General features: G+C 42.2%; 1 protein-coding gene across 3 annotated transcripts in view; it reads right to left on the reverse strand.

The window, feature by feature from the left end:
* The window catches only part of CTTNBP2 (cortactin binding protein 2), a 151,294-nt gene that overhangs the window by 36,832 nt on the left and 90,145 nt on the right, over nucleotides 1-24,317 (reverse strand). For all 3 annotated transcript variants that reach the window (XM_044246440.1, XM_044246442.1, XM_044246441.1), the window contains 5 exons: nucleotides 22,420-22,674; nucleotides 11,873-11,990; nucleotides 8,563-8,838; nucleotides 5,902-5,997; nucleotides 4,158-4,237 (listed from right to left, as the gene is read on the reverse strand). In XM_044246440.1, the coding sequence (XP_044102375.1) occupies nucleotides 4,158-4,237; nucleotides 5,902-5,997; nucleotides 8,563-8,838; nucleotides 11,873-11,990; nucleotides 22,420-22,674 (825 nt within the window). The remainder of the gene's footprint in view (nucleotides 1-4,157; nucleotides 4,238-5,901; nucleotides 5,998-8,562; nucleotides 8,839-11,872; nucleotides 11,991-22,419; nucleotides 22,675-24,317) is intronic.

Here is a 24,317-nt window from a genome sequence, read left to right on the forward strand (position 1 = left end):
ACACTTTGTCATACCAGGGAACTGGCTTCTTCCTTCTGCTAGGACTTGACCCACCATTACCCCTCCACGCCCAACAGAGATCAGTCTAGAACCAGCCAGCCACCTGCTAATGGAGTTGATGGAGATGTGTGGCCTTAGGTACATAACCACCATCATCTACAATACTAGTTTTATGGGAACATGGCAAATTATTCTGGGACTCTATGAAGAGCAGGTGGAATTTTCTAGTCGTGATTCTTGATAGTTAGTGTAGCACATAGTGGGGTAGCTGTATGGCTACCAGGTTGGGGAAATCTCAAGAATTATGTCCTAGAGGATTCAGAGTCTTTTTTTTTTTTTTTTTTAAGATTTTATTTATTTAGGGGCGCCTGGGTGGCTCAGTGGGTTAAGCCTCTGCCTTCAGCTCGGGTCATGATCCCAGGGTCTGTCCTGGGACCGAGTCCCACATCGGGCTCTCTGTTCGGCAGGGGGCCTGCTTCTTCCTCTCTCTCTCTTTCAGCCTGCCTCTCTGCCTACTTGTGATGTCTGTCAAATAAATAAATAAAATCTTTAAAAAAAAAAAAGATTTTATTTATTTATTTGGCAGACAGAGATCATAAGTAGGCAGAGAGGCAGGCAGAGAGAGAGAGGAGGAAGAAGGCTCCCCACTGAGCAGAGAGACTGATGCAGGGCTGGATCCCAGGACCCTGGGATCATGACCTGAGCCAAAGGCAGAGGCTTTAACTCACTAGCCACCCAGGTGTCCCCAGAGTCCTATATTTTAAAATAGTGTTCAGTTGAGGATGATCTATTTAAGAATTTCTCTAATAATTACTCATAGTCACTGAAGTATTAAAAAAGAAGTTTGCAAATAACTAATAAAAACTGCAATTGGCTAATTAAAATCAGAGTTAAAGCACAAAGCTCAGCTATTATAATGAATTATTAGAAAATCAAAACTCAATCACATTAAATGTTTCCTTATTAACTGTCAGAATGGACATTTAAGATTTGTATTATTTTAATTATGCAATGGAAGTATTGAAAAATAACACTAAAAAAAGAAACAAATCTGACTTAAAGTCTTCAATTCATGTGGCTTTCTGCATAAGGGCTTTAACATATGCATTCTATGTAATACACTTATATCTACAGTTAAACTGGTCATTACGATTCGTTCTTAACCAATAGGTTAATAACTAGAATAAACTATTATTATATGCACGAGAATGGAAGACAGACTAGGAGCAACTCTTTAGATTCTACCACTTGCTTGCTGCAAACCTTGGACAAATTACCTTCGGTCTTGGTTTATTCACCTTTAAAATGGAGGTAACTGATAAAACTACGTACCCTCATGGAATGATTCAATGAAACAATCTATAGATCTTACAACAGAGCTTGGCACATAATAAATACTCAATAAAGTCAGATTTACTAGGTTTGCATGTTGTACAGATTTTCAACAATTCAAAGACCGATCAATGTGCCTACAGTTGCTGTGGCACTGGGTGGCTAGGTCACTCTCCAGTCAAACCCTACCAGTGGCTTTCTAGTACACCTGGAATAAAATCCCAAGTTCTTGCCATGATCCCGAGTGATCTAGCTTCTCATCTCTCAGACCTCATTGCCAGCATAGACACTTTCGTACCTGTTGTTCCATCTGCTTCCGACCCTTCATAAAGCTGCCATCTTCACCTCATTTAGTTTTCTGTCTCTACATCTCTATAGAAAGGTCTTTGCTAACAACTCCACCCAAAAGTTCTTTCTGCCACCTGTCCCACTAGTTCTTTATCTCCTTATGTGCTTTGTTTTCATTTATACTTGCATACTTTCCTATATACTTCTCTACTGACTGGCCATGTCATTACAGATGCATTTATTCATCTGTTTCTTATTTGTCTTCCCTCACTAGAATGTAAGCTCCATGAGGTCAGGGAATGCATCTTACACAATGGTATATCCTAAGTTTCTAAAACACCATCTGCATTTAGAAGGCTATCCATAAATACTTGTCAAACAACTGAATTAAATAACCAAACAGGATACAGAAATGTGTTAACACATTATCTGTCTCATTAGAAGGGGTTATAATCTCACATGAAGATGAAACATTCACAACCACAGTATTATATTATGGCCCAAGTCACTTTAAATTTTTGAAGTGATTGCTAAAATGCATGATAAATATTTACTATCGTCATCCAGGGGTTAATTGTTGAATTTTAAAAAGCCCTTTGTGTACACTCATTAAGCTGAGAACAGAACAACTAGTTAGTCTCTAATTAGTCTGTTGGTCTTTGGTGGTCCCCATGTCTTGTGCATTAGGAGGCACACATAGAAGTGTACTTGGAATATTCTGGATATAATGTACTAATAGACATTTCATTTAACAGACCTACTCAGTCAAGCCTAATGTGCAGCTGTAATTTGTTTCATCATCTTTCTATTTTATCATCTGAGAATATGAAAATCCCTAAGCCAGAACCTTGCCTCGTACAGAGAAGCTGAGAAGGGAGAAGGGAGAGAAGAAAGTGGTTCTAGGAGCTCATTCTACTGGGAGCCTAGGCTCACATTCCTGAAAACCAACAGGTCACACAACTTCAACTTTCACTAAGGCACAGGAAGAAGACAGTCCTCCTTCCCCTCCAGAGTAAGCCTCAGGCTTACTTTGGAGCCACGGGGAGAGAGGAACACATGACAAAGAAAAAATGAAAGTCTCAGATTCTCAAGATCCCACCTCTTCTGAATTGTACCGTTGTGGCTACTTCTACAAAGGTCAGTCCCAGACACCAACTGAGAGTTAATGGAAACAATTTTTGTAAAGGGCCTGGGCAAATCCATTTATTTAAAAAAGCTTTCCAAATTAAGGCAACAAGCAAAATGAATGTTTGTTAAAGTTTTATACTTTCAATATTAGTTTTAGATTAGATAGAGATCACACAGAGACACCACGTGTCACAGGGACTGGGCAGTCCTAGCTGAATCACTCACTAGCCTTGTGGCCCTGAGCACAGTATGTGACCTCTGCTTCGATTTCCTCATCCATAAAATGGATGATGCTATCTACCTCATAGGGATGTTTTGAGGAATAAGTAAGACATGTACAAGCATCTGGAATACCGTCTCACACATAGTAAGGACTAGACAAACACAAAGCATTATGGTTATTCACGGTCTAGAATTTGCTACTCTCTTGATAATCATATTCTTCTTCCTTTAATAACAGAACTAGTTTTAGCTGGGTGCATGCTGCCCAGCAAAAGACCCCATAACCCAATAAGGTGTGAACCTGTGTCTCAATTCTGGTTGGTGGGCTGTGGGTAGAAATGGACTATGGACTCTGAAAAACAATCTGAGGGGTTTGAAGTGACGGGTGGGGGTGGGAGGTTGGGGTACCAGGTGGTGGGTATTATAGAGGGCACGGCTTTCATGGAGCACTGGGTGTGGTGAAAAAATAATGAATACTGTTTTTCTGAAAATAAATAAATTGAAAAAAAAAAAAAAAGAAAGAAATGGTCTGTGCGACTCCTCAGAAAGGAAGAGTCTTACCTTCCAGGCTCTCTTCCCTCAGGCTAGAACCTGGTGACTCTCTTTGGCCAAACCCACATATGTAATACCCCAGGTCAGAGTGGCTGGGTGAGGGAGAAGGTGCTGACACTGTGCCGGGGTCACCCTGCCCCACGTCCCCCGGCAGGCTCTTTCACCTGCTGGGATTTCTCTGTTTGAAAAAATAAACTTCTATACTGCTTAAACTATAACCGTTTGGTTTCTGTTGAAGTGGCCAAATCAACATTAACTAATGCCAGCATGTTTAACTTAGTTTTAAATTATAAAAGTTTACAGTAAAGCATCTATAACCATTCTCTTTCATATTGATGACCAGTGACTTGATGTCAAGTTCATGTTGGGGAAAGACAATCTCCTCCTGCTGCAACTGTAACACGTCACAGGTAATAGGTATAGGTAGTCGGCAGTGAGCACATGGATGACTGTGACAGAAAACCAGAATTAAGTGACCAGCAGTCTTATAGGGAAAGGGCTGCTGGGGAAGGTCACAGAGTTAGGGCACAGGGTGAGTGGGGGCTCACACTCCTTCAAACATGAAAATGAGCCAACCAGTATACGCCAGCATCAGAGATGGGAGTCTAAGATTCCACTTGGCGGCATCCACCTACCAGCCTGAGGTAGTTCTGTAGCATCTGAAGAGGGATCATTGACGTGTAAGTCACACTGCTGAGGCAGCCTTCTTGAGGACCTAGAAGAAAGCAATACATAGAAGGAAAATTGGTCTTTTTTTTTTTTTTTTTTTTGGAGAAGTAGAGAGAGAGAAAGAGAAAGGAGGGGGAGAAGGAGAGAGAGACAGAAAATCTCAAACAGCCTCCACACCCAGTGTGAGCCCAACATGGGGCTCGATCCCACAACCCCAAGATCATGACCAGAGCCCAAATCGAGAGCCAGACACTGAATCAATGGAGCCACCCAGGCACCCCGGTTCTTCCTTACTAAATATAAATGATCAAAATACAATAATGTTTGCTTGATTGTTGAATTATGTAGGCAGAGCTGACACGTGGCCAACAGGTACCTCTGTCTCTTTACCACCGTGAAAACACTGTCACACGTTGAACTGGCTGGTAAATGACCCCTGCTCCTGGCCTCTCCAGAGCTCCCCAGCTGCCCTCCCTTCCCCTGAGAAGCCCCCTCATCTCCTGTCAACCACAGCCAGGGCCGGAGGTCCTAGCTCAAATACTATGGCTAGTAACTACTCTGATCACTGGTTTCAATATTTTCTTATTTACAAGCGTTATCAGAGGCAATCCCAACCCTCTGAAAGTTCCAGACTGGGACAGCATTAACACAGCTCTGGGGGTTATCCTTTACATTCTTTCCCAAACTATCTCCTTCATTTCTCTCCCAAGTTCTGCTACCCTCTCGGTACAGTGCTTGAGCCTGAAGGAATCTCCCAGTATAGTCTCACTTTTTTTTTTCTCACTTCAGTAAGTAGTTCAAACAATGGAATACAACTTTATTAGTTGGAACTTTACTAACTGAACTTTTAAAGACTCCGTTCTCCACTATGGGCAATATATGATGAAATCCCTTTTAGAGTTAAGGGCTGAGAAATTGAGGATTCTTGTATCACTGGTTATCCGACGTGAGACAAGGAAATTAATCTTTCTGAGCCTAATTTCTTCGTTAATAAAATGAGGATAAACAGAAATATGTATCTCCTTAGGTTGTTATAAGGATGAAATGAACTTATACTTGCAGTGTGCTGTAAACCACAGGGCCTAGCACATAACAGGTGCTCTCTAAACATTACCTCGTACGATTATAATCATCATATGAATCATACAGTGGACTTGACAGTAACGGAAGGCATTTCTTTTTACCACATTCTCTGTCACTCTCTTCGCACCTTAGGTTTAACCTTCGGTTTGCTCTTAGTGAGAGAGGGAGCAGAATCTCAGCGGGGCACCTGGGATCCGTTGGTTAAGCATCCAAATCTTGATTTCGGCCAAGGTCATGACCTCAGGGTCAGGGTCCTGAGATCCAGTCCCATGGCAGGATCCCCCACTCAGCAGGGAGTATGCTTGCCCCCCTCTCCCTCTGTTCCTCCCACTCTCTTCTCTCCCAACTCTCTCTCTCAAATAAATAAAATCTTGAAAAAAAAAAAAAAAAAGGAATTGCAGCAATCGATGATCAGGATGAATATCACCACAGGTGTGAGAAACATGGCTTTCTTTCTTCTCCTTAATCAAATGTTTCAAAAAACATCTAATGACTTAGCAGAGGGAGTCATACATGCATTGCTAGAGAATGCAGGGCAGAAACATGCTGATGTAAGAACCAGCACAGTGAGACAATCATGAAGCCAAACCCTGGTGTCCACATTCCCCCAGTCTGGACCATCCTTACCTGATAAAAACACAGTGACTTGCTCTGCTTTATTTTTCTTCATAAAGTCCCATGGGGACTGGGAGAAGCTCTGACCTGTTGACCATGGCACATTTCCTAGTTCGAAAAAATGAAACAAAATGTCAAAGAAGCTTAAAAGTCATTTTTCTTATAAGGGGCAACATGCAATCTGTGTGAGAACCCTAACGGATCCAGAGCTTCAACTGTCAAAGACACGCACAGAATAGGTCAAGGGTCACAGGGGTGAACTCCCAAACACGTCTATCGAAGGTCAAAAGGAGGGCCCTCCACCTACAGGCTTCTCCAGGGCTGTCTTCCGGAGTAAGGGAGAAAACTGGGGAGCAAAAGTACAACCAAATATTTCTACGGTTAAGTTTTCAGGAACAAAGCTGATGATGACTTTTCACGACCCTTGCTGTACCTGCGTCACAAGATCCAAGCAGTCTGGATGAGGTAACAGGTCCTTTCTGATCTACTCCCTTCCCAACCAATTTTTAGATTCCAGAAAAAAAAAGTAATTTCAGGAGCTGAGAATATAGCAAGCCACCCCATGGTCTGGGCCCTCTGCTCACTCTTGATCAGAAAGGGTCCCACCTCGCAGGGGTCGGGCTCTAGGGAGGGATGTGTAGGCGGTACATGTTCCATTCCTTCCCTTCTGCAGATCTTAAATCCTTAAATATTCCTACCATGTATGCATGCCCTACCTATAACTCACTGGGGTCCCTTTAACCTACTTGGGTTATCAACAGAGTCAAGTCACATATATATATATATATATATATATATACACATTATTAACTCTTACCATAGTTGCTCACTTTCAAGCAGCTACAGCCAGACGCTATGCTAAGCCCTTTACCCACAGAAGAACTCAATCATCTTTAGATCTGAAACCACCAGGGCTCCCCACTTGTCAGTGACAAGCATGAACGCTGGAACCATAAGGCCTTATTATCCACTGCTCACAGAGCTAAATCTCTCTGATGGCGGTAAATATCCATTTGCTTACGCTTGTTTCCAGATGATGAAAGGCCATTTTCTTCCAAACAAGTCTGTGCTGACTTCATTTATTAGACCTCTGGGCATAACCACACCTTGAATAACAGTTCATTGTGTGGGCAAAATGGGTTACTGAGAATCATTTATGACATATTGTCCTGATGTAATTACTTAACTAGACAGTAATTCTTCTGTAATAATTATTTTAATGATTTTGCCATAGATTCATAAAATTAAGTTGCCATGAATAATCTGCCTCAAAAACTACTGAAATACATTTTTTTAAAAAAGATTTTACTTATTTATTTGACAGAGATCACAAGTAGGCAGAGAGGCAGGCAGAGAAAGAGAGGGAAGCAGGCTCCTTGCTGAGCAGAGAGCCTGATGCGTGGCTTGATCCCAAGACTCTGGGATCATGACCTGAGATGAAGACAGAGGCTTAACCCACTGAGCCACCCGGGTGCCCCTGAAATATATGTATTTTTAAAGTGACTTAGCATACATAAGTTAACAGAATAAAACACTTTCTGATCTAATAAGCGAATATATTAAAAGCATGGTGAAAATCACACTTTTTCTCAACCTTGACTATTCTTTTGCAACTTACTGCTGCTGAAAATATGCAGCCCTTCCTACCAGACATTTGAATCCTGCCTGTTTTACTTCTTTGCTCTGTGATCTCAGATGGGTCATCTTGTAACTAATTTACTTATTTGTAAAATGAGCCTGTTTTAAGGACTTGTTGAGGTGCTGTGTATACAGCTCCCAACACAGTTCTGAAATAATAGCAGGTTCCCCAAAGATGCTAGTTCTGCTGGCTCAAGACGAAACACAATAACCAGGTTAGAGAGCACTTACTATGCTCAGCAGAAAACAAATCTTACCCCCTTTTTATTTTTCTAAATATTTTATTTATTTTAGAAAGAGGGAGAGAGAGAGCAAGGGAGCAGGGGGATGAGCAGAGGGAAGCACAGGGAGGGAGAAAGAATCCCAAACAGACTCTAGGCTGAGTGCAGAGCCCAATGTGGGGCTTGATTTCACAACCCTGAGATCATGACCTGAGCTGAAACCAAGAGTCAGTCGCTTAAGTGACTGAGCCGCCCAGAAGCCCCCAAAAATCTTATCTTTTTAAGTTTTTTGGAGTCTGCTTCATAATGCCTATCAAACAGAAATAACCAGTTATCACCATGACTCATCCCATGTGGGAGCTCTGATTATATCTTCAATGGAGAGTGCTTCTTCCAACTCTAGATGTCACAGGGCTCCTGTCCCAGAGGTTAGCTGTTACTACACTACGAGCATCCCCAGCACAGCCCAAGTACAAATCTGGAGCTGCGTTCAGAGCTCGTCCATCGGTATGCAGCTGCAATGTGGTTAGCTTCTTGCATTTATCAGAATAGCAAGTGCAATCACAAAGCCTCATCAAGGCCTTTCTTGTTCTTTGCTCGAAGTATTATTGGAAGCATAAAAGCATTTTTTATACTCACAAGGCAACATTATATAATGGCTGCATTGTGAATACCCAAGTTTCTTGGCACCAGCAGCTGTCACAAGTGAGCTGTGAATGTATTTAATCAATGAACTAAGTATCAGGTTATGGAGCCCATAAACATACATAAGCCCAGAAATGTAACTTTCTCTTCATCACAGGATGGCTGGTACCTAGCATGACGGATCGCACACTGCTCGTACTGAGGCCAATGCAGGAGTCGGTGGTGTTATTAAATGTCCCGTCTTCCAGACTCCGCCATCCATCAGATGAGATTGCTTGGAAATGATTTGTCAGAGCTTGACTCACTGCTTTTGAAAAATCTTCCCATGATGTCTGTTTGCGGATATTTAAAGCACATATTGTGTTTTCGCATTCAAAGTCATCTGAACCATAGTTGCCTGGTGGAATCTCACCCCCTGAAATCCTTACAGGTATTTTAAGAGCATCTGTTGGAAGAACAGAAGAATTAGGGGGGAAAACCTTGATAGGAAAACCCAGCAAAACTCTTAATAAAAGAGGAAGATACAAATATTTCAAAAAACAAAGCAAAGGTTAACAATAATATTTCTTGAGATACAATTAACTGAGTGTTCTTCTACTTGCAGTAAACTGTGGTCTCCCAAACTCCACAGTTTCTTTGGACCCATGTTATTTGTTTATTGTTCCTTGTATCTTTGGCCTTTTGTAGTTCATTGGCAAGACACTAAAATAAAAACAAAACAAAACAAAACAAAAAAACTGGGAAAACATGAGTGTTCTCTTGACCCTGAATTCCCTACATTGCCCTTTCTCCCCACCTTCATCGATATCATCATGAATCAGGCAGGTCACTGTTGTTGCAGAGGTCGCTGACAGTGGCTTCACACTCCTGCAGACCTCGGTCTGAGCCTCAGGGCCAGCCTCCTCCCAGCCACCTGTACTTGGTAAATCACCTTCATCTCCCTATATCCCAGTTCCTTCTACAAAATGTTAGGACTGTGCTGTTAAATTGTTATAAAGACAAAAGGAACTCATGTTTGAAATGCATTTGACACCCTGTCAGTTACATGGTAAATGCTAGCGAGTATTTAATATATAGTAAACAGTGCAGGAGAAGCTTCTTAAGTCATCGTTCCAATCTCTCTGGGACACCAGCTGACTGAGGCCCCACCGAGGTGGGCAGTCTCCAACGCAATTCCGTTCTCATGAACTGAATTATGCGCTCACCAAGGGTCACTTGTGTTTATTCTCTAATCTTTTATGTCTATTGAACTCATTACTATAATTGGTAAATTAAATATTCCATAAACTGATGAAATGACTTCCTGGTCCTATAAAAATGAAGTTGGACACTTTAGAGATCACGGAACAGAGGAGGTATTTTAAAAAGTCATCTAAAGGGGTATAGAGGAGACAACTACATAAAATTAGAAAAAAAAATCTTTAGACAGATACTGCTTTTAGTTTGTTTTATAAGTATGTTTAAGTCCTCAAACACTAGAGATCATAGATGAGACATGAGAGAGGTGGTTTTCCGATAAGAATATGTGGAACTTTAGTCAGAAAAACCATACTAAAGACCTTCACCTGAAAATTAGTGAAAGAAGTATCTGCAGGATTAAAATGAAAATATAATGTTAAAAAGTCTATTTTTATGATTCTCTCCTTAAATTTTTTTTTCTCTTAACCAACTACTAGATTATTTTTCCAACTATCACTAATTCTCAGTTCTCACCTTGTCAACAGCTTCTGACACAACTGACCCCTCTCTGTTCTCTGATCCACTCCCACAGGATTCTCTCCTGCCTCAATGGTCACTCTGTAATGAGTCTCCGCTGGTTCCTCCACATTTTCCAGATTTCTTAACCATAGTGTTCCAAGGCTTCTTTCTCGTACTTTTTCTGTGTGTGTTCACTTCCTTAGTGATCTCATCCAGTCCCATGACTTTAAATACCATCTATAAACTGCAGACTCTCAGATTTACATATCCAACTCATACTCATCTCCGGAATCCCTGCTGACTTGGCATCTCCACACAGATCCCCAAACAGATATCTCAGATTCATACTTCTAAACCGGAACTCCTGATCTTTGTTAGCAAAATCTGCTCTAGCCACGGCCCTCCTGTTGACAGGTGATGGCCACTCCACCCTGCCAGTTGTTGAGGCTGAATCACTGGGGGTGATACATGAAGCCCCCCACCCCTCTGTCATACTTCAGATTCAGTCCCTCAGGAAGTTCTGGGGCTCTAGCTTCAGCTGCATCCAGAATCCAACCACTTCTCACCCCCTCATCCGTGACAATCCTAGACTGAGCTGTCACTATGGTCTCTTGCTGCAACACATCAAGGGCCCACAACAAGTCACCCTGACTTCAGTTCTGGGACTTCCTACAATTATTCTCAACAAAGCAGCCACAGAAACTATGAAAATGTACAGCGGATCCCGTCACTTGGAAGCTCAGACACTGAAAGGGTTATCTTACCGTGGCCTACAGATTCCAACCACATCAGGCCACCCCCTCATCCCATCTTATAACTTCTCTGCCCTCGCTCATTCCAACCCAGCACTCTGCCTTCTTTACGGCTCCTCAGACACAACAGGTCTGCGTCTGCTTGAGGGCTTCTGTCCACTTGATGATGTCCTGCCCGGAAAGCTCTTACCTGAGAGGTCTACGTAGCTGCTCTGCTCACCTCCTTCAATGGTTGCTTCAATGTCTTACCAGTGAGGTGACTTTGACCATCACTTTAAAAACTGAAACCCATCCTCACACTCCCAATCCTCCTGAGTCTTTTCCACAGCACAAGTTACCGTCTCAGATACCGTGCAATAAATTATGTTTATTGTTCATTTTCTGTCTCAGTGTTAGAATGTAAGCTGACATATTGATACAGCTGACTGATTGGGTAGATTGAATGATAATCGTGCTATGAGAAGTTGTAATATTTTCTATGATCTGAAGCTCCATATTCCATAAACCCACAAGTGAAGCTTTTAGAACACGGGCTGAGGAACATATATTCTTAGAGCTGGAAGAGGCCCAAAAGTGCATCAATTAACTTCACAGGCAGGTCAGCAAGCGAGCATTGAGAGGTAACTCTCTTACATTTATATGATCAGCTAATGGCAAAGTTCCCAGCCATGACTCTTCATACCCTATTTGTCTCATGTCTTAGAGAGACAAAATCTAAGCCCAGAAGAAAAGAGCAATAATTATTTCAATACTATCCGAGGTCATTAAAATACAAAGAAGACCTAGCATTTCTTGAATAGCAACTAATTCTCTAAAAAGTCATTCTGCATGGAAAATATAATTACCACATTGATAATCAATAAAATATAATTATCACATTGATAATCAATAAAATGTTTTTGTAGTTGTTAGGGCTCAAAGAAAGCTAAGAAGCAAATGAGCAAACCGTAGCTGTGTGAGTATCCTCCCATGGTGCCAGCAGCCCCAGCAGGGGGAGGAAGGGTGAACAAAGCTGCGAATGGCACTCACTCAGATTCTCCAGCAGGTGCTTGCAGTCATCAGTGGCGACATCGTGCGCGGTCCGATTGCACTTATCTCTCCTTTCTGGCTCAAGCCCTCTGTGCTTACACAAGATTTCTAGGCAGTCCTGTAAAGGCAAAAGCTCTATTACCTCACATCCAAATGAATAAACTCAAATGAAAAATTCAAGAGAAAAGTCATTCGCCTGGAACAAGGAAATCAGAAATTCTCAGCTAGAAATTGTATTTCAATTCCAGCAACCCAAATACATTCATCTAAACACTGGCTCAAAATGGAAAGCAAGGAGGGCTTCATTCAAATGTGATCACAGGGGCACAACATCGCTCCACAGAACAGTCTTTCTCAAGAGAAAAAAAGCTTACTAATCACTCATGTTGCGGAGTGAAATTAAGAAGGAAATTGACTTCAGCAGGCAGTATCCTTTTATGGTAATTGACAATATAAAGCAAACAGACTTTTGCTACAACTGGTGCTCTGGGCTATTTTCTAGACAAACTGTTTTCCTGGTCACGTAAGTGCAGGGTTCCAATTTTAACAATTCTGAGTCCCCGCCACAAGCACATTTATATTTGTGATCTTACGCTGTCCTATTTTTATTTGAAAAATATGAACACCATGCTGAGTTTTTAGAAAAAAATTCCCAATAGATACTGAAGATATGTGTCCTCTCTTTCTCAGCTCTATCTTCTTCTATGTTGCTTCAGGAAATCCCCACCAAAAAATGTCAGGAACCTATGAAATGGAACCTCTAAATTCTCCAAGATTTTTCATAACCAAGTAGACGTAAGACAATATATGTGCAAACGTTTTCAAGTAAGTAATTGCATGATAGGATAGAGCATCACGATATTGGCCAAGGACCTCTGCTATACCAACTTTGAATACTTGATGACTTGTTTACTGATTTCCCACCAGAATAAGCACAGAACTGAATAGACCAGAAACCATAAAAAGGAACTAACAATTAAACAAGCAACATCCTTTATACACACATACACACACACACAAACACACACACACGGCTTTGGACAGATTTCATTTTTTCACTTATAACAACACTAAACCAGGTAGTTTGAAAATCTTGTTGTAAAACATCTTTTTCTGTTTTGTAAAACAGAAATAACATTTTTTGTGTTTTTCATTTATATATTTTTTATTGACATATACTATCCTCATACAAAAGTCAACAAATAAGCTTGAAGTATCACAGAGAGAGCATAACTACTTAAGGCGTACTCTGGAAGCCTCCTCTATGTTCCATCTCAATCACCCAGTTCCTCCTCTTTCCCCCACAGATAACTACTGTGATGATTCCTAGTAACAGTTGCTGGTTTACCTGTTTATCAACTTAATGTAAGTGAATCATACTGCAATTTCACTTTCATATTTGGCCTCTTTTCATTCAACATAATGTCCATAAAATTCATCCCCATGTTGAAACTAATCATAGTTTATTCTTTTAAAAAAAAAAAAAAAGTACTGTGTGGTCTTCCATGTGTGGTTTTGTAAATACATCATCACTTACTTATCTATTCTCTTGTTAATGGACATCGGGATCTACTATGAATGTGCCAGTACGCATCCTTTGATGGACACATGTACACATTTCCGTTGGATGTTGTGTCCAGAGCTGACCTGCTGGGTCGCAGCTAAGCATATGTTGTTCTAGGTCAGTATATACTGCAAAGAGCTTTCTAGAAGTGGCCAATTTCCACTCCCACCAGGAGTACATGAGTTCCAGTTGCTTCATATTGTCCTCCAAAACAGACTTTAATATGTGAGTTCATAAAGAAGTACAGGAAACCCCTAAGGGTCAAATAGAAAGTAAGTAAGCAAAATCCACCCAATTAAATGAAATCTGAACAGGAAGCCAGTGCTGGTGTGAGGGCCAAGCGGATGTAGGGAATCTTTTCAGATGCCGGGGGGATGAGAGACGAGGTCTTCAGAGCCCCAAAATGGAGGAGCTAAACCAGAGGTTTGCCTGAAAAGGGAACTGGCTGGAACACTGGTTTCTCACTGCCCTGCTCAGATTGGAGGGATCTCCTCTAACAGCCATAATCAAAGTCTGTTTGTTTTTGTAGATAGGTCTGGGGTTCAAATTCAGAAACTCTCTAAGCCAAGAAATAAACTGAAAACAAAGTCAAATATATAAATAACAGTTCTTATTCAACTGTTTTGACTAATTGGTATAATACCAATAAATGCATTAGATAGTAGATAAGAACTTCAGAAACGCTGATTTAGAAATGAACAGTAATGGGGAATTAACCAGAATGCAATTGAACACTAAACTCAGTGAATTCTCAAAGAAGAGATAAAAATAATACCTTTATTATGCAAGTTAATACTTGCAGCAAAAGCAGAAAAGCCAAAACAGACCTGGATCCTAATTCTGCCAATGTAAATGATTTTATCTATGACATTTGCTAAATCATTTAACATTTTTGTTTCAGTTTCCTTATCTTTGTTTAAATATCTGTACTTTCAGAGTTGTTATGTGACTTAAAAGATGCATTACAAGGGGCGCCTGGGTGGCTAAGTGGGTTAAAGCCTCTGCCTTCAGCTCAAGTCATGATCTTGGGGTCCTGGGATCAGCCCTGCATCAGGTTCTCTGCTCAGCAGGAAGCCTGCTTCCCCGCCTACTTGTGATCTCTCTGTCAAATAAATAAATAAAATCTTAAAGAAAAAAAAAAGGATGCATTAAAAGTTCATTCTCAGCATGTACTAAGCTCTCAATATTTATTAGCTGTTATTATCATAATCAACATAATCACCAATTAGAAAATAGCTCAAATATTCAATTAGTTGGTGAGGAATTACAGCACATCGACCGATGTCAATGATCTCAATATAATTCTAGGTGATGTTACTTCAAATTAGAAACAGAAATGATAAAAGATCCAACCCATATCTGCAAGATTCTTTCACCTCTGACCTTCAAAGTATACAATATTTATTAGTCTCAGGTAGATCAGTGGGCAATAATATAAGCAAAGATTTTCTCTATAAGGAAGCAAGCAATGTCGGTCCCAGGAGGCTAGCAGGGTGACGTGTATCCATGCTACACGTGTGAATTCCACACCATGCCGGGCTCCACCAGGAAGAGGAAGAAGGTGAAAACCTCCACCCAACTGACACCAACAAGCGTGGTGACAGCTATCGGTGTGCCCACTGAGTGCCAGGCACAGTTCTAACACTTTACAAGTGTTCAGCGTTAATTAACCCCCCACAACTTTAAGAGATATGAAGCACTCTGCCAGGTCCTGCTAGAACTGAGGGTTGTGACGATGAGCAAGACCATAGTCCTGCTTCTCAGGGAGGAATGTGAAGTGTAGTAGAGACATGGGCAAAATGCACTCAAGTGATGGCCAAAGTTGCACTAGGTAGAAGAGGAAGGAAAGGGGGAGAAAGGAATCTAAGCTCTCTCCTTTATGGGTAGGACATGTGAAGAGGGTAAATGCCGTGATGCCGGTCCCTGCTTCTGGAAATGTATGTCCAACATAGGTGTCCAGCCAGGGTATCCTACCCAAGTGACACAAAGCAAGAGATCTGGACAAGTGGGTTTAAACCAAAGTCCTATTCACCGTGCTCAAGATACATTTGCTGCAACAGAGACTTGAAAAGCAGAGGTTTTAAGCTTAAGCTTTCATTTCCACTCACATTCCACTCACCAGAACTTAGGGAGGTGACTTTATTAGCTGCCAAGGAGTCTAGAGAATGTGATCTTTATATTGGGTGGTCATGGGCCCAGAATTCTGCAGAATCCATTACTACAGAGGAAGCAGGAAAGAGATGTTGAAGGTCAGAGACACACCTCTGCCATGGTCCTTTAAGGAGAGCTGAGAAGCAAGGTAGAAGGGCCAGGGAGACAAAGTAGAAACCTCAAGTCCAAGGAGCTAGATATAAGATCAAGAGCAGGTCAGCGAGCCGAGAATCTAAAACTGGGCAGAGGGAGAGAGAATGAAAGCAGTCCACAAATGCACAGGGTGAACACCCCAGGGGTGTGGGTGTGCCCACGGACTTGCAGCGCAGGGAGATGGAGGCTGTTAAGATGAGAAATAATGGCATAAGCAACAGGGTAGATTTAGGGGGGAATGGCCAAAGACAAAGACAGCCGGAGTTGGCTGTGAAGTTCTAAGGTTGGCATGGAGATAGGTTTTCTGCAGGCATGAGGATATACTCAGGAAGCAAAGTGCCATGATAAGTTTGATTCTGAAAAGCAACTGGTATGTTTGGAAGGTGTCCTGCAGGAAGATGAAACGAAGGGCTCAGTAAGGAAGAAGAGCAGTAACAGTCCACTCGCTCATCAGTTCCGCAAACGGCACTCGCAGGCCAGAGACTCTGCTGGACACGGCACATACAAAAATGGAAAAGTGATCTTTTTTGGAGGAGATGGAGAGAGAGACAGGCATGCAAACAATTAAAGTAGAAGCACTCTAAGTGGAGTGTGGAGAGGTGCCCTGGGAACACCTCACTTCTGGAAGCCAAGACTTAAGCTGAGATGTTTTCCAGGCAAGGAAGGGTCAGAAGAGGAGAAGAGGCCATTTGAGGTAATGGGAACAGCAGACACAAAGACAGGGAGGGCGGAGAGAGCACAGGGTGTTGGCGCAGCAGCCAGCAGTGCCTGCTTAGAGCACAGAAGGCGTTAGGGGAGGAGACAGGAAGTGAGCCTGTGGAGGTAAACTGAGTCCAGAGCAGGAAGGAACTTGTCTGTCACCATATAGGCCTGGCACTTATCCTAGACATGACAGACCCCTGGAAAGATGCTAAGCAGGGAAATTACATGACCAAGTTCCCCGGACTGAAAGGCCCCTCTCATGGCAGGCTGAGGGGGCGGAGAGACGGCAGATGAAGAGCCTGGCAGAACCTGCAGGAATCCAGACAGCAAACGAGGAGGGCTCCCCAGGGGCAGTGCCCACGGGATATGGAGGAGGCAACATAGTCAAACTCTGTATGCGAAGGAATAAAATCTAGAGTTATACCAATCATTTGAACTCGTTAAGTCAGGAAGATGGAGCAAGTAAACACAAATGCCCGGTGATGGTACTGGATTCAGAAGGAACAAGAGATGCAGCAGACCGGCTAAGGGGCACAAACACAGGGGCCCGAGGACGCAGCCAGGTGGAGCTCTCTGATGGAACCCAAAGTGAATATGATCGTCAATGGGGTTAACATATAATTCCCCAACTGGTCTACTTTTAAGAGTACAAAGGGGGTAACTGTTAATTACACTGGGGTGACAGGCATCAAGAATGGCTCTACTGGGTAAAGGAATTTTGCTGCTCTAGTTTTCAAGGAGATGCCCTATAAACTGTGGCCCTCCTGAATAGTATGTTCTTGGGTAGAGTCAGGAAATGGCTAAGTAAAGCTACAGATAACATTTTGGAATCTCTATAGGTTGTACACTGGGGATCAGTAAGATCAGGCAAGGGAAAAAGTACAGAGCGCAAGGAGGAAAAAGATCAAAACCCAGATCCATGAAAGGGATTAGCGGAAAACAAGGAGAGTCCATGTCTTGGGTGAGGAGTGCAACAGGACCCTGGTTGGCTAAGATTAGATCAGAATCCTTTAGGATTCTGTCCGTTAATCACTGCTGCTCAAATTAAGCAAGGATGCAATGCTCTGCACTGAATATTCTGGAATAATAGCTTTCCCTTTGTTTACTAATGCTGAGTTAGTCTGGCCTTTTCGAAAACAACTTCATAAAAGTTAGGGGGAAAAAAAAGAAATAATCATGGAGAATCTAAAACACAAAACAGATTCCCAAGAACAGATTTCTATGTATCATGATCAACCTCTTTGCAAAGAGTTGGTCCAACCTCACAGGTATCTTATCCTTCTCCACTCCCGGCCAATTCCCCATGACAAGAAGTTGAGTGACCCAGGGAGAGGAAATCTAAATCTTGGGTCCCCCTGTGGGACTTGTCCCCCTATTCTTGAGACACATACCCTCATCAGACCACCCAGTCGGGGTGGAGGCCACTGTGCCAGAGGACGAGACTGCCACTCCCTGGCTACAAGATAATTATGTATCAGGGAGACCACAGTCCTAACACAATGCAAGAATGGCCTAAAGACGGTCACAAGAGGGCCACCGCCTGATCAGGGGGCAGTAAGCCTGCCCAGAGATGACCGCCAGGATGCTGGAAAGAAACGTCTGGAAGACGGGTAAAAAAGCCAGGTGTGGAGATTGAGGTTTGGGATGCATTACTGCAGAAGCCACAGTTCAAGCTGAAAGATGGGATAAACTCTTAAAAAACAGGACAGCCAGTTGCAAATGGGGCGTGGGAGTTGCTATGATTAAACAAAAGAGAAAAGCCAGAAAAACAAAGAGAAAGCCTGGTCCCTGAAATAGGCGAAGTGAGGATAAGGCAGGGTCTGAAAGCAGAGGCGGGAGTCTGCATGAAATAATCAACACGTGAACCCAGAGAGACTGCGTTAGAGCCTGAGTGAGGAAGCCACCAGCTTTGGTCATAGCACATAGACTGGAATTATAGTCTAGTCCTGCAGCCAAAAACACACACAACCCTCCGAAATAGAGACTCTCTTTGTACGAGAGCTGCAACAACAGAGATATCAAATTCAGAAAATCTCCCTAATGCTTCTACTGCACTAACCTGGCATGTCAGGGGTCTCATGATTCAACGGAGTTTCACTAAGAAACTCTTCTTCCTAGTCACACGGTGATGAAAACAAAGGTTTGCCCTCGACGATAAGTCACAGGCCGGCTTTAGAGAGAGGCACTCCTTTTCCCAAACACTAACTGGTGACTTGTGTACTGGGAGAAAGACCAAGACTAGAGTGGGAGAAGCAGATTTGGGAATCTGATCTTCCAGGAACTGACCTTGGGGAATTTCTTACACTATTCTCTGAGACTTGATTTTTCATCTACGAAATGAGGAGGTTGGTCTCAATAAGCTATATACCTTCGAGCTCTGAGATCACAATTTTTTATTGAAAAACACGTGGAAACAAGTAATGATGTATCGCAGTCTTATGTAGGTCGGACACAGAGATGCTGCTGGGCAGAGAAGAAACACTCATTTTTTTTTTTTTTAAGCTCGGCTTGTGGTCAGGGTAGAATTTTTCACCCACAAAACAATTAACTCAGAATTATAAAATTTTTTTTTTCCCCCAGAAAATTAGTCTGAGGAACTTAGTTGTAAATGGATTAGCTCTCTGGAGAACTATGTCAGCCAGGATATGAACCCTGTATTAGGCAAATGACGCAGAAGAACTTTCCAGTACCCTTGACTAGGAAGGAAGGCAGCAGGTACAGGGTGAAGATAATGAAATCAGGCAATCTGGGCTTCATTCCCAACTTCTCTCTATTACTCCCTCCAGGGTTTAAATGTCCTAATCATAAAATGAAGAGGCTAGCCTGGAAGATAAAGTATTCATTCTGGGCCTTAAAAAAAAAAAAATCTGTTATTTTAATCTATGATTTTACTCAGCAGTGTGCCAAAGCTGTCAGCCATGATCACTTTTAAAAATCTCTCTTTTCTTGTCCAAAATTTATCTTATGCCTCTTAAACAAGATACAGGGAGAGTCATTTTCTATGAGAGAAAATGGTCGTATTTCCCTTTACTCAACAATGACAGAGCATCTATGTGGGCCCAGGGCCTGAGGATCCATGAAGATACCATCCTTGATTACAAAAAGGCATCAGGGGGGCACCTGGGTGGCTCAGTGGGTTAAGCCTCTGCCTTCGGCTCAGGTCATGATCCCAGGGTCCTGGAATCAAGTTCCGCATCAGGCTCTCTGCTTAGCAGGACGCCCGCTTCCTCCCCTCTCTCTCTGCCTGCCTCTCAGCCTACTTGTGATCTCTGTCTGTCAAATAAATAAATAAAATCTTTAAGAAAGGGACGCCTGGGTGGCTCAGTTGGTTAAGCAGCTGCCTTCAGCTCAGGTCATGATCCCAGCATCCTGGGATCGAGTCCTGCCATCGGGGCTCCTTGCTCAGCAGGGAGCCTGCTTCTCCCTCTGCCTCTACCTGCCATCCTGTTTGCCTGTGTTCTCGCTCGCGCTCTCTCTCTCTGACAAATAAATAAATTAAAAAAAAAATTTAAGAAAAAAAAAAGGCACCAGGACCAAGAAGGAGTTCATAATTAAGTTCATAATCATAATTGCTAAGCAGCAACACAAGTGCCCTACACTTCAGGGTAACCCACCTTGGCAGCACTTTCTCTTCTGCAGAGCATGAGACGCTCAGCAGCTGAACAGTCTAGATCAGTGATGCTTCTTTTTTTTTTTTTTTTAATTTTTTTAATTTTTTGGCTTCCAGGTTGAGTGTACACAACCCACTCCTATCAGTAACATCTTGCCTCACACTCAGAGATTTTCTTGAGGGGTAGAACAGGTTGAAAAGAACTCTTTCAACGTACCCTTCTACCACCAAATGAGATTCACAGTCTTAGATTAACCGTACGTTTTCCAGTGTAAACTTTCCACAGCTCTCACCTCTGTCTCCTACATACATATTGCATCCCATTCAAAGCAAGACACGTATATCAAGCTCACAAAGTTTTTGTACTTTTTTGTTAAAGGGCAAAATGGGAGCAAACTACTAAAAAGCAAAACCTCCACATTTAACTAAATCATGCCTTTTGCTCATTAAAAAAAAAAAAAAAAAAAGTCCAAAATGAACAGCTTCTGTTCTAGGTCATAATAATAGGAAGTTACCCAACCAAGAGCTCCAAATGCAATTTCTAGCTATTCCCAGATATCTCCATCTGGATGAACACCTCAGCACTTAAATCCAGCACGTCTAAACCCACGTTCCGTCTTCTTGATCACAATGACGCCTCTTCTCTTCTCTTTCTGGGAACGTCACAGCACCCCTTCTTGTCAGCTCCGTCTTCTGCATCCAATCTGTCTGCAACCCGAGGGACACTTCTGGTCTGTAAGGTCTCATTATTTCTGCCACTCTCTCCATCTTTCACCTACTCTATCTTCCTGCCACCCATTTTTTCATAACTCTCAATCTTCTATATGTTATTGCTAAATTAATCATTCGACCTATAGAATTGATTGTTTTGCTCCTTTGTACAAAACATTTCAGTGGCTTTACTCTGACCAGTAAATAAAGTCCCAATTCCTTAAAACGTCACTGACGCCCATGCAGTCCTATGAAACCCCCAGTTCTGTCTTACTTCTCACTCTCACTCTCATCAGCTTAGCCGGTGCTGCTGCCCATCTCTCTCCTTCCAGGCTCTGTTCCTCCTGGGGCTCAATCTCACCTACTTGCCAATCCCAACGAGAAGTGGCGAATGTAACCTACTCTGCAAGGCCAAAATCGCTTCCATTGCCTCCTGAAAGGGCCATTTCTGGGCCTAAGATCCCTGTGACTCTGCTCTCTGAAACAGGTACATTCTCTTTTTTCAAAAAATAAAATAAAATTTGCATTTTCATACTGTTCCAACCGCAGGTCCATTACCCTTATTTTAATTTGTTGTGTTCTCTTGTCTACACTTGTCTTGTACCCTGTTCTCTTGCCACTGAACTAGCAGTTCGTTGCTCGTGTAAACAATCGGGCAGATGTCAGCTTACACAGTGCTTGCACTCGGGAGCTTCCTGAAAGTTTTTTATTGCTGAAGTACATTATTGCTAAACTGATCAAAACAGAAAAAAAGCACGAGGGAATGGCCTACTATTTCCTTAATAATCAGAATCATTTTCTACTCAAACTGATGAGTGAAATCTTGAGACCACTTATCGACCAGTAAAACAGCCCAGCAAGAGTGTAAGTGAGGTAGTTCAGAGTTGAGAGCAAGTATTTCCATCCTGGCCCTCCCTCTAACCGGTACCATGGCCTTGGTCCATGAATCAAACATTCCAGTTGACTAAATCAACACCAAACTCCTTCTCTTAATTTTACATAAGATTAAGAAAAAAAAAATGTCTGAAATTACTCCCACATTTGCTAACAAACTCCAAGTATGATTTTTATAGAAGTCTCAGGGTGACTGGGTGGCTCAATCACTTAAGCACAGGATGTCAGCTGGGGTCATGATCTCAGGGGCCTGGGATTAAGCCCCACAGTCTGCTTCTCCCTCTCCTTTTGCCCCTTCCCCTGCTTGTGCACGTCCTCTTACTCTCTTTCCTCACAAATAAAAAAAGAAGTCTTCTATAAAGGTGACTGTAAAGGGGCGCCTGGGTGGCTCAGTGGGTAAAAGCCTCTGCCTTCAGCTCAGGTCATGATCTCAGGTCCTGGGATCGAGCCCCGCATCGGGCTCTCTGCTCCACAGGGATCCTGCTTCCTCCCCTCTCTCTCTGCCTCCCTCTCTGCCTACTTGTGATTTCTCTCTCTCTGTCAAATAAATAAAATCTTTAAAAAAAAAAAAAAAAAAAAAAAGGTGACTGTAAGTACTACTGGTCAGGAAAAAGGTCAGTTCATATGGGTAGTTGACTGTCTCCTGCAATGGTATCACTCAATCTCCAATCATTCCACTGAAATACACTGAGTCAATAGCAGACAACTGTGTCACTCATCAAATTACGACCAGGTAATGACGCCAGCTGCTACCAGACACACCTTAAAACCTTTTGAAGCAGCAATATGGGCAGCCGTCCAGCCTTCTCGGTCAGCGTGGTTAATGAGGTCTGCAGGAATGACAGGCTTGGATGTGCCTTCAGGACTCTCTTCTCCTTGATCCAAGTCAAAGACACCTGACTCGGGTTCCTCTTCATGCAAAGAGTTTCTCCGAGATGGTGCTCTATGGTACATAAGAAGCTTGAGGCTGTCCACATTACCAGCATCCACAGCTGCGTGAACTGGTGTCCAGCCATCCTAAAGATAAAATGACCAGGAAGAAAAGGGTTGATTACAACATTAGTGTTGAGAACAGTCTTATTTAAAGTTCACCTCTCAATGTTCTTGGGCATGAACCAGTGAGCAGGGGAAAGCAGGCATTCCAATCCTGAATATCATTGATGAGCTAAGTCAAGTTCTCAGACCTCTGTCAATTACCGTAATTCCCACTGCTATGACTCATGTTCGCTCTTCTGTAAGAATTTCCACTTAACGGTTAGCCATTTGGAGTTTAATAGTACAAAAAAGAATGAACTTTAGCATGAAGATTTTTCAATATTTATATCCAAGTACAGTACTATTAGTAATGTACTAAATGAATGCGGCTATAAGCCAGTTTTACATACGAGGCAGAGTCCTAACTGGTGATCTTAAAATTTTATGCCAGTGATTCTTGAAGGAAAAAAATCTAGGTAATATGGAAAAGGTGGGCATATAGGAAAAGCAAGGCAAATTTCCCTTTGTGAAATGTCTACGGACCTCTGTTGAGAGCTCTCTGATTGTGGTTGGAAACATAAATGCAAGCTTAGAAAATGTTCCAACTAAAATTATTGGGCCCATTCTCTAGAATGTTACTGTGAGGTCTTCATTATCCACTTAGCTTGTTGACAGAGTAAATTCAGACCTCTCTTCTAGGGCAGTGGTTCTCAAGGGTGGTCACCAGACCAGCAGCAGCAGCAGCAGCACCTGGGAACTTGCTAGAAATGAGAGTTGTTCAGCCTCCACCCAGACCAATTGAATGAAAAACTCTGGAGGGGAGGCCCAGCGATCTGGGACCTCAGCAGCCCTCCGGGGGATTCAGACATTCAGAAGTTTGACAAGCACTTTTCCAGAGAAAACCTTTCCATCTCTCAAGGGTCTTCCTTCCACTCAGGTACCAGTCTTCATTACAGTTTTAAGACTTTCATAAAAGAGCAGAATTATTTTGTTGATTTGTATTTTTTACTTTATTTTCCTTTTTGGCCAACTTTTTTTCACAGGGTATTTCATATTGCTATATTAAGTATCTTTAAGTGAACGAAAGCACATTTTTAAAAACAAGTAACAGGGTAGAAGACAAGGAAAGACAGTAAGTGGTAACAGTGTACATTTAGAGGAGGTCTCTGATCATTTGCTAAAGCTGTCTCTTGATGAAGTGGGTTTTTTTCTGGTTCTGTACTTCACACCAGTGAAGTCGACTCGGCTAAGACAAGACCATGGCTAGGCAGTAAATGGAATACCCTAGAATTCTCAGGGCATACACTCCTGCTAGGCAAAGCATTTCACGGCTTAGACTTTGTTGAGCTTAGACTTCACTTCGGTAAGCCTTAATCAGGCACTGGAGTGAGTGTAAGTGCTCCTGACCTTCCCTAGTCAAACCTCTTGAATTTTTCCTATTTTTACATTACAAAGGCTGTGTAATCATTCCTGAAAAACTTTCAATTTTCCATTCCCCCTTTGGTTTCTTATTAAAAATCATAGGAAATAATTATTCCCTTAAGTTCCTCTATCAAATATACTGTTTTCCTCTGTACTTTGGAGACTCTATTGTTGCAATTATTTTGTTCAGTTCATCAACAAGTAGCTTCAGAGCATGGACTTCTGTATTCTCTTACAGGACGTGACTTACATTTTTATTTTTA

The sequence above is a fragment of the Neovison vison genome, chromosome 4 (assembly GCF_020171115.1).
Source record: "Neovison vison isolate M4711 chromosome 4, ASM_NN_V1, whole genome shotgun sequence".
In the NCBI taxonomy this organism is placed as follows: Eukaryota; Metazoa; Chordata; class Mammalia; order Carnivora; family Mustelidae; genus Neogale; species Neogale vison.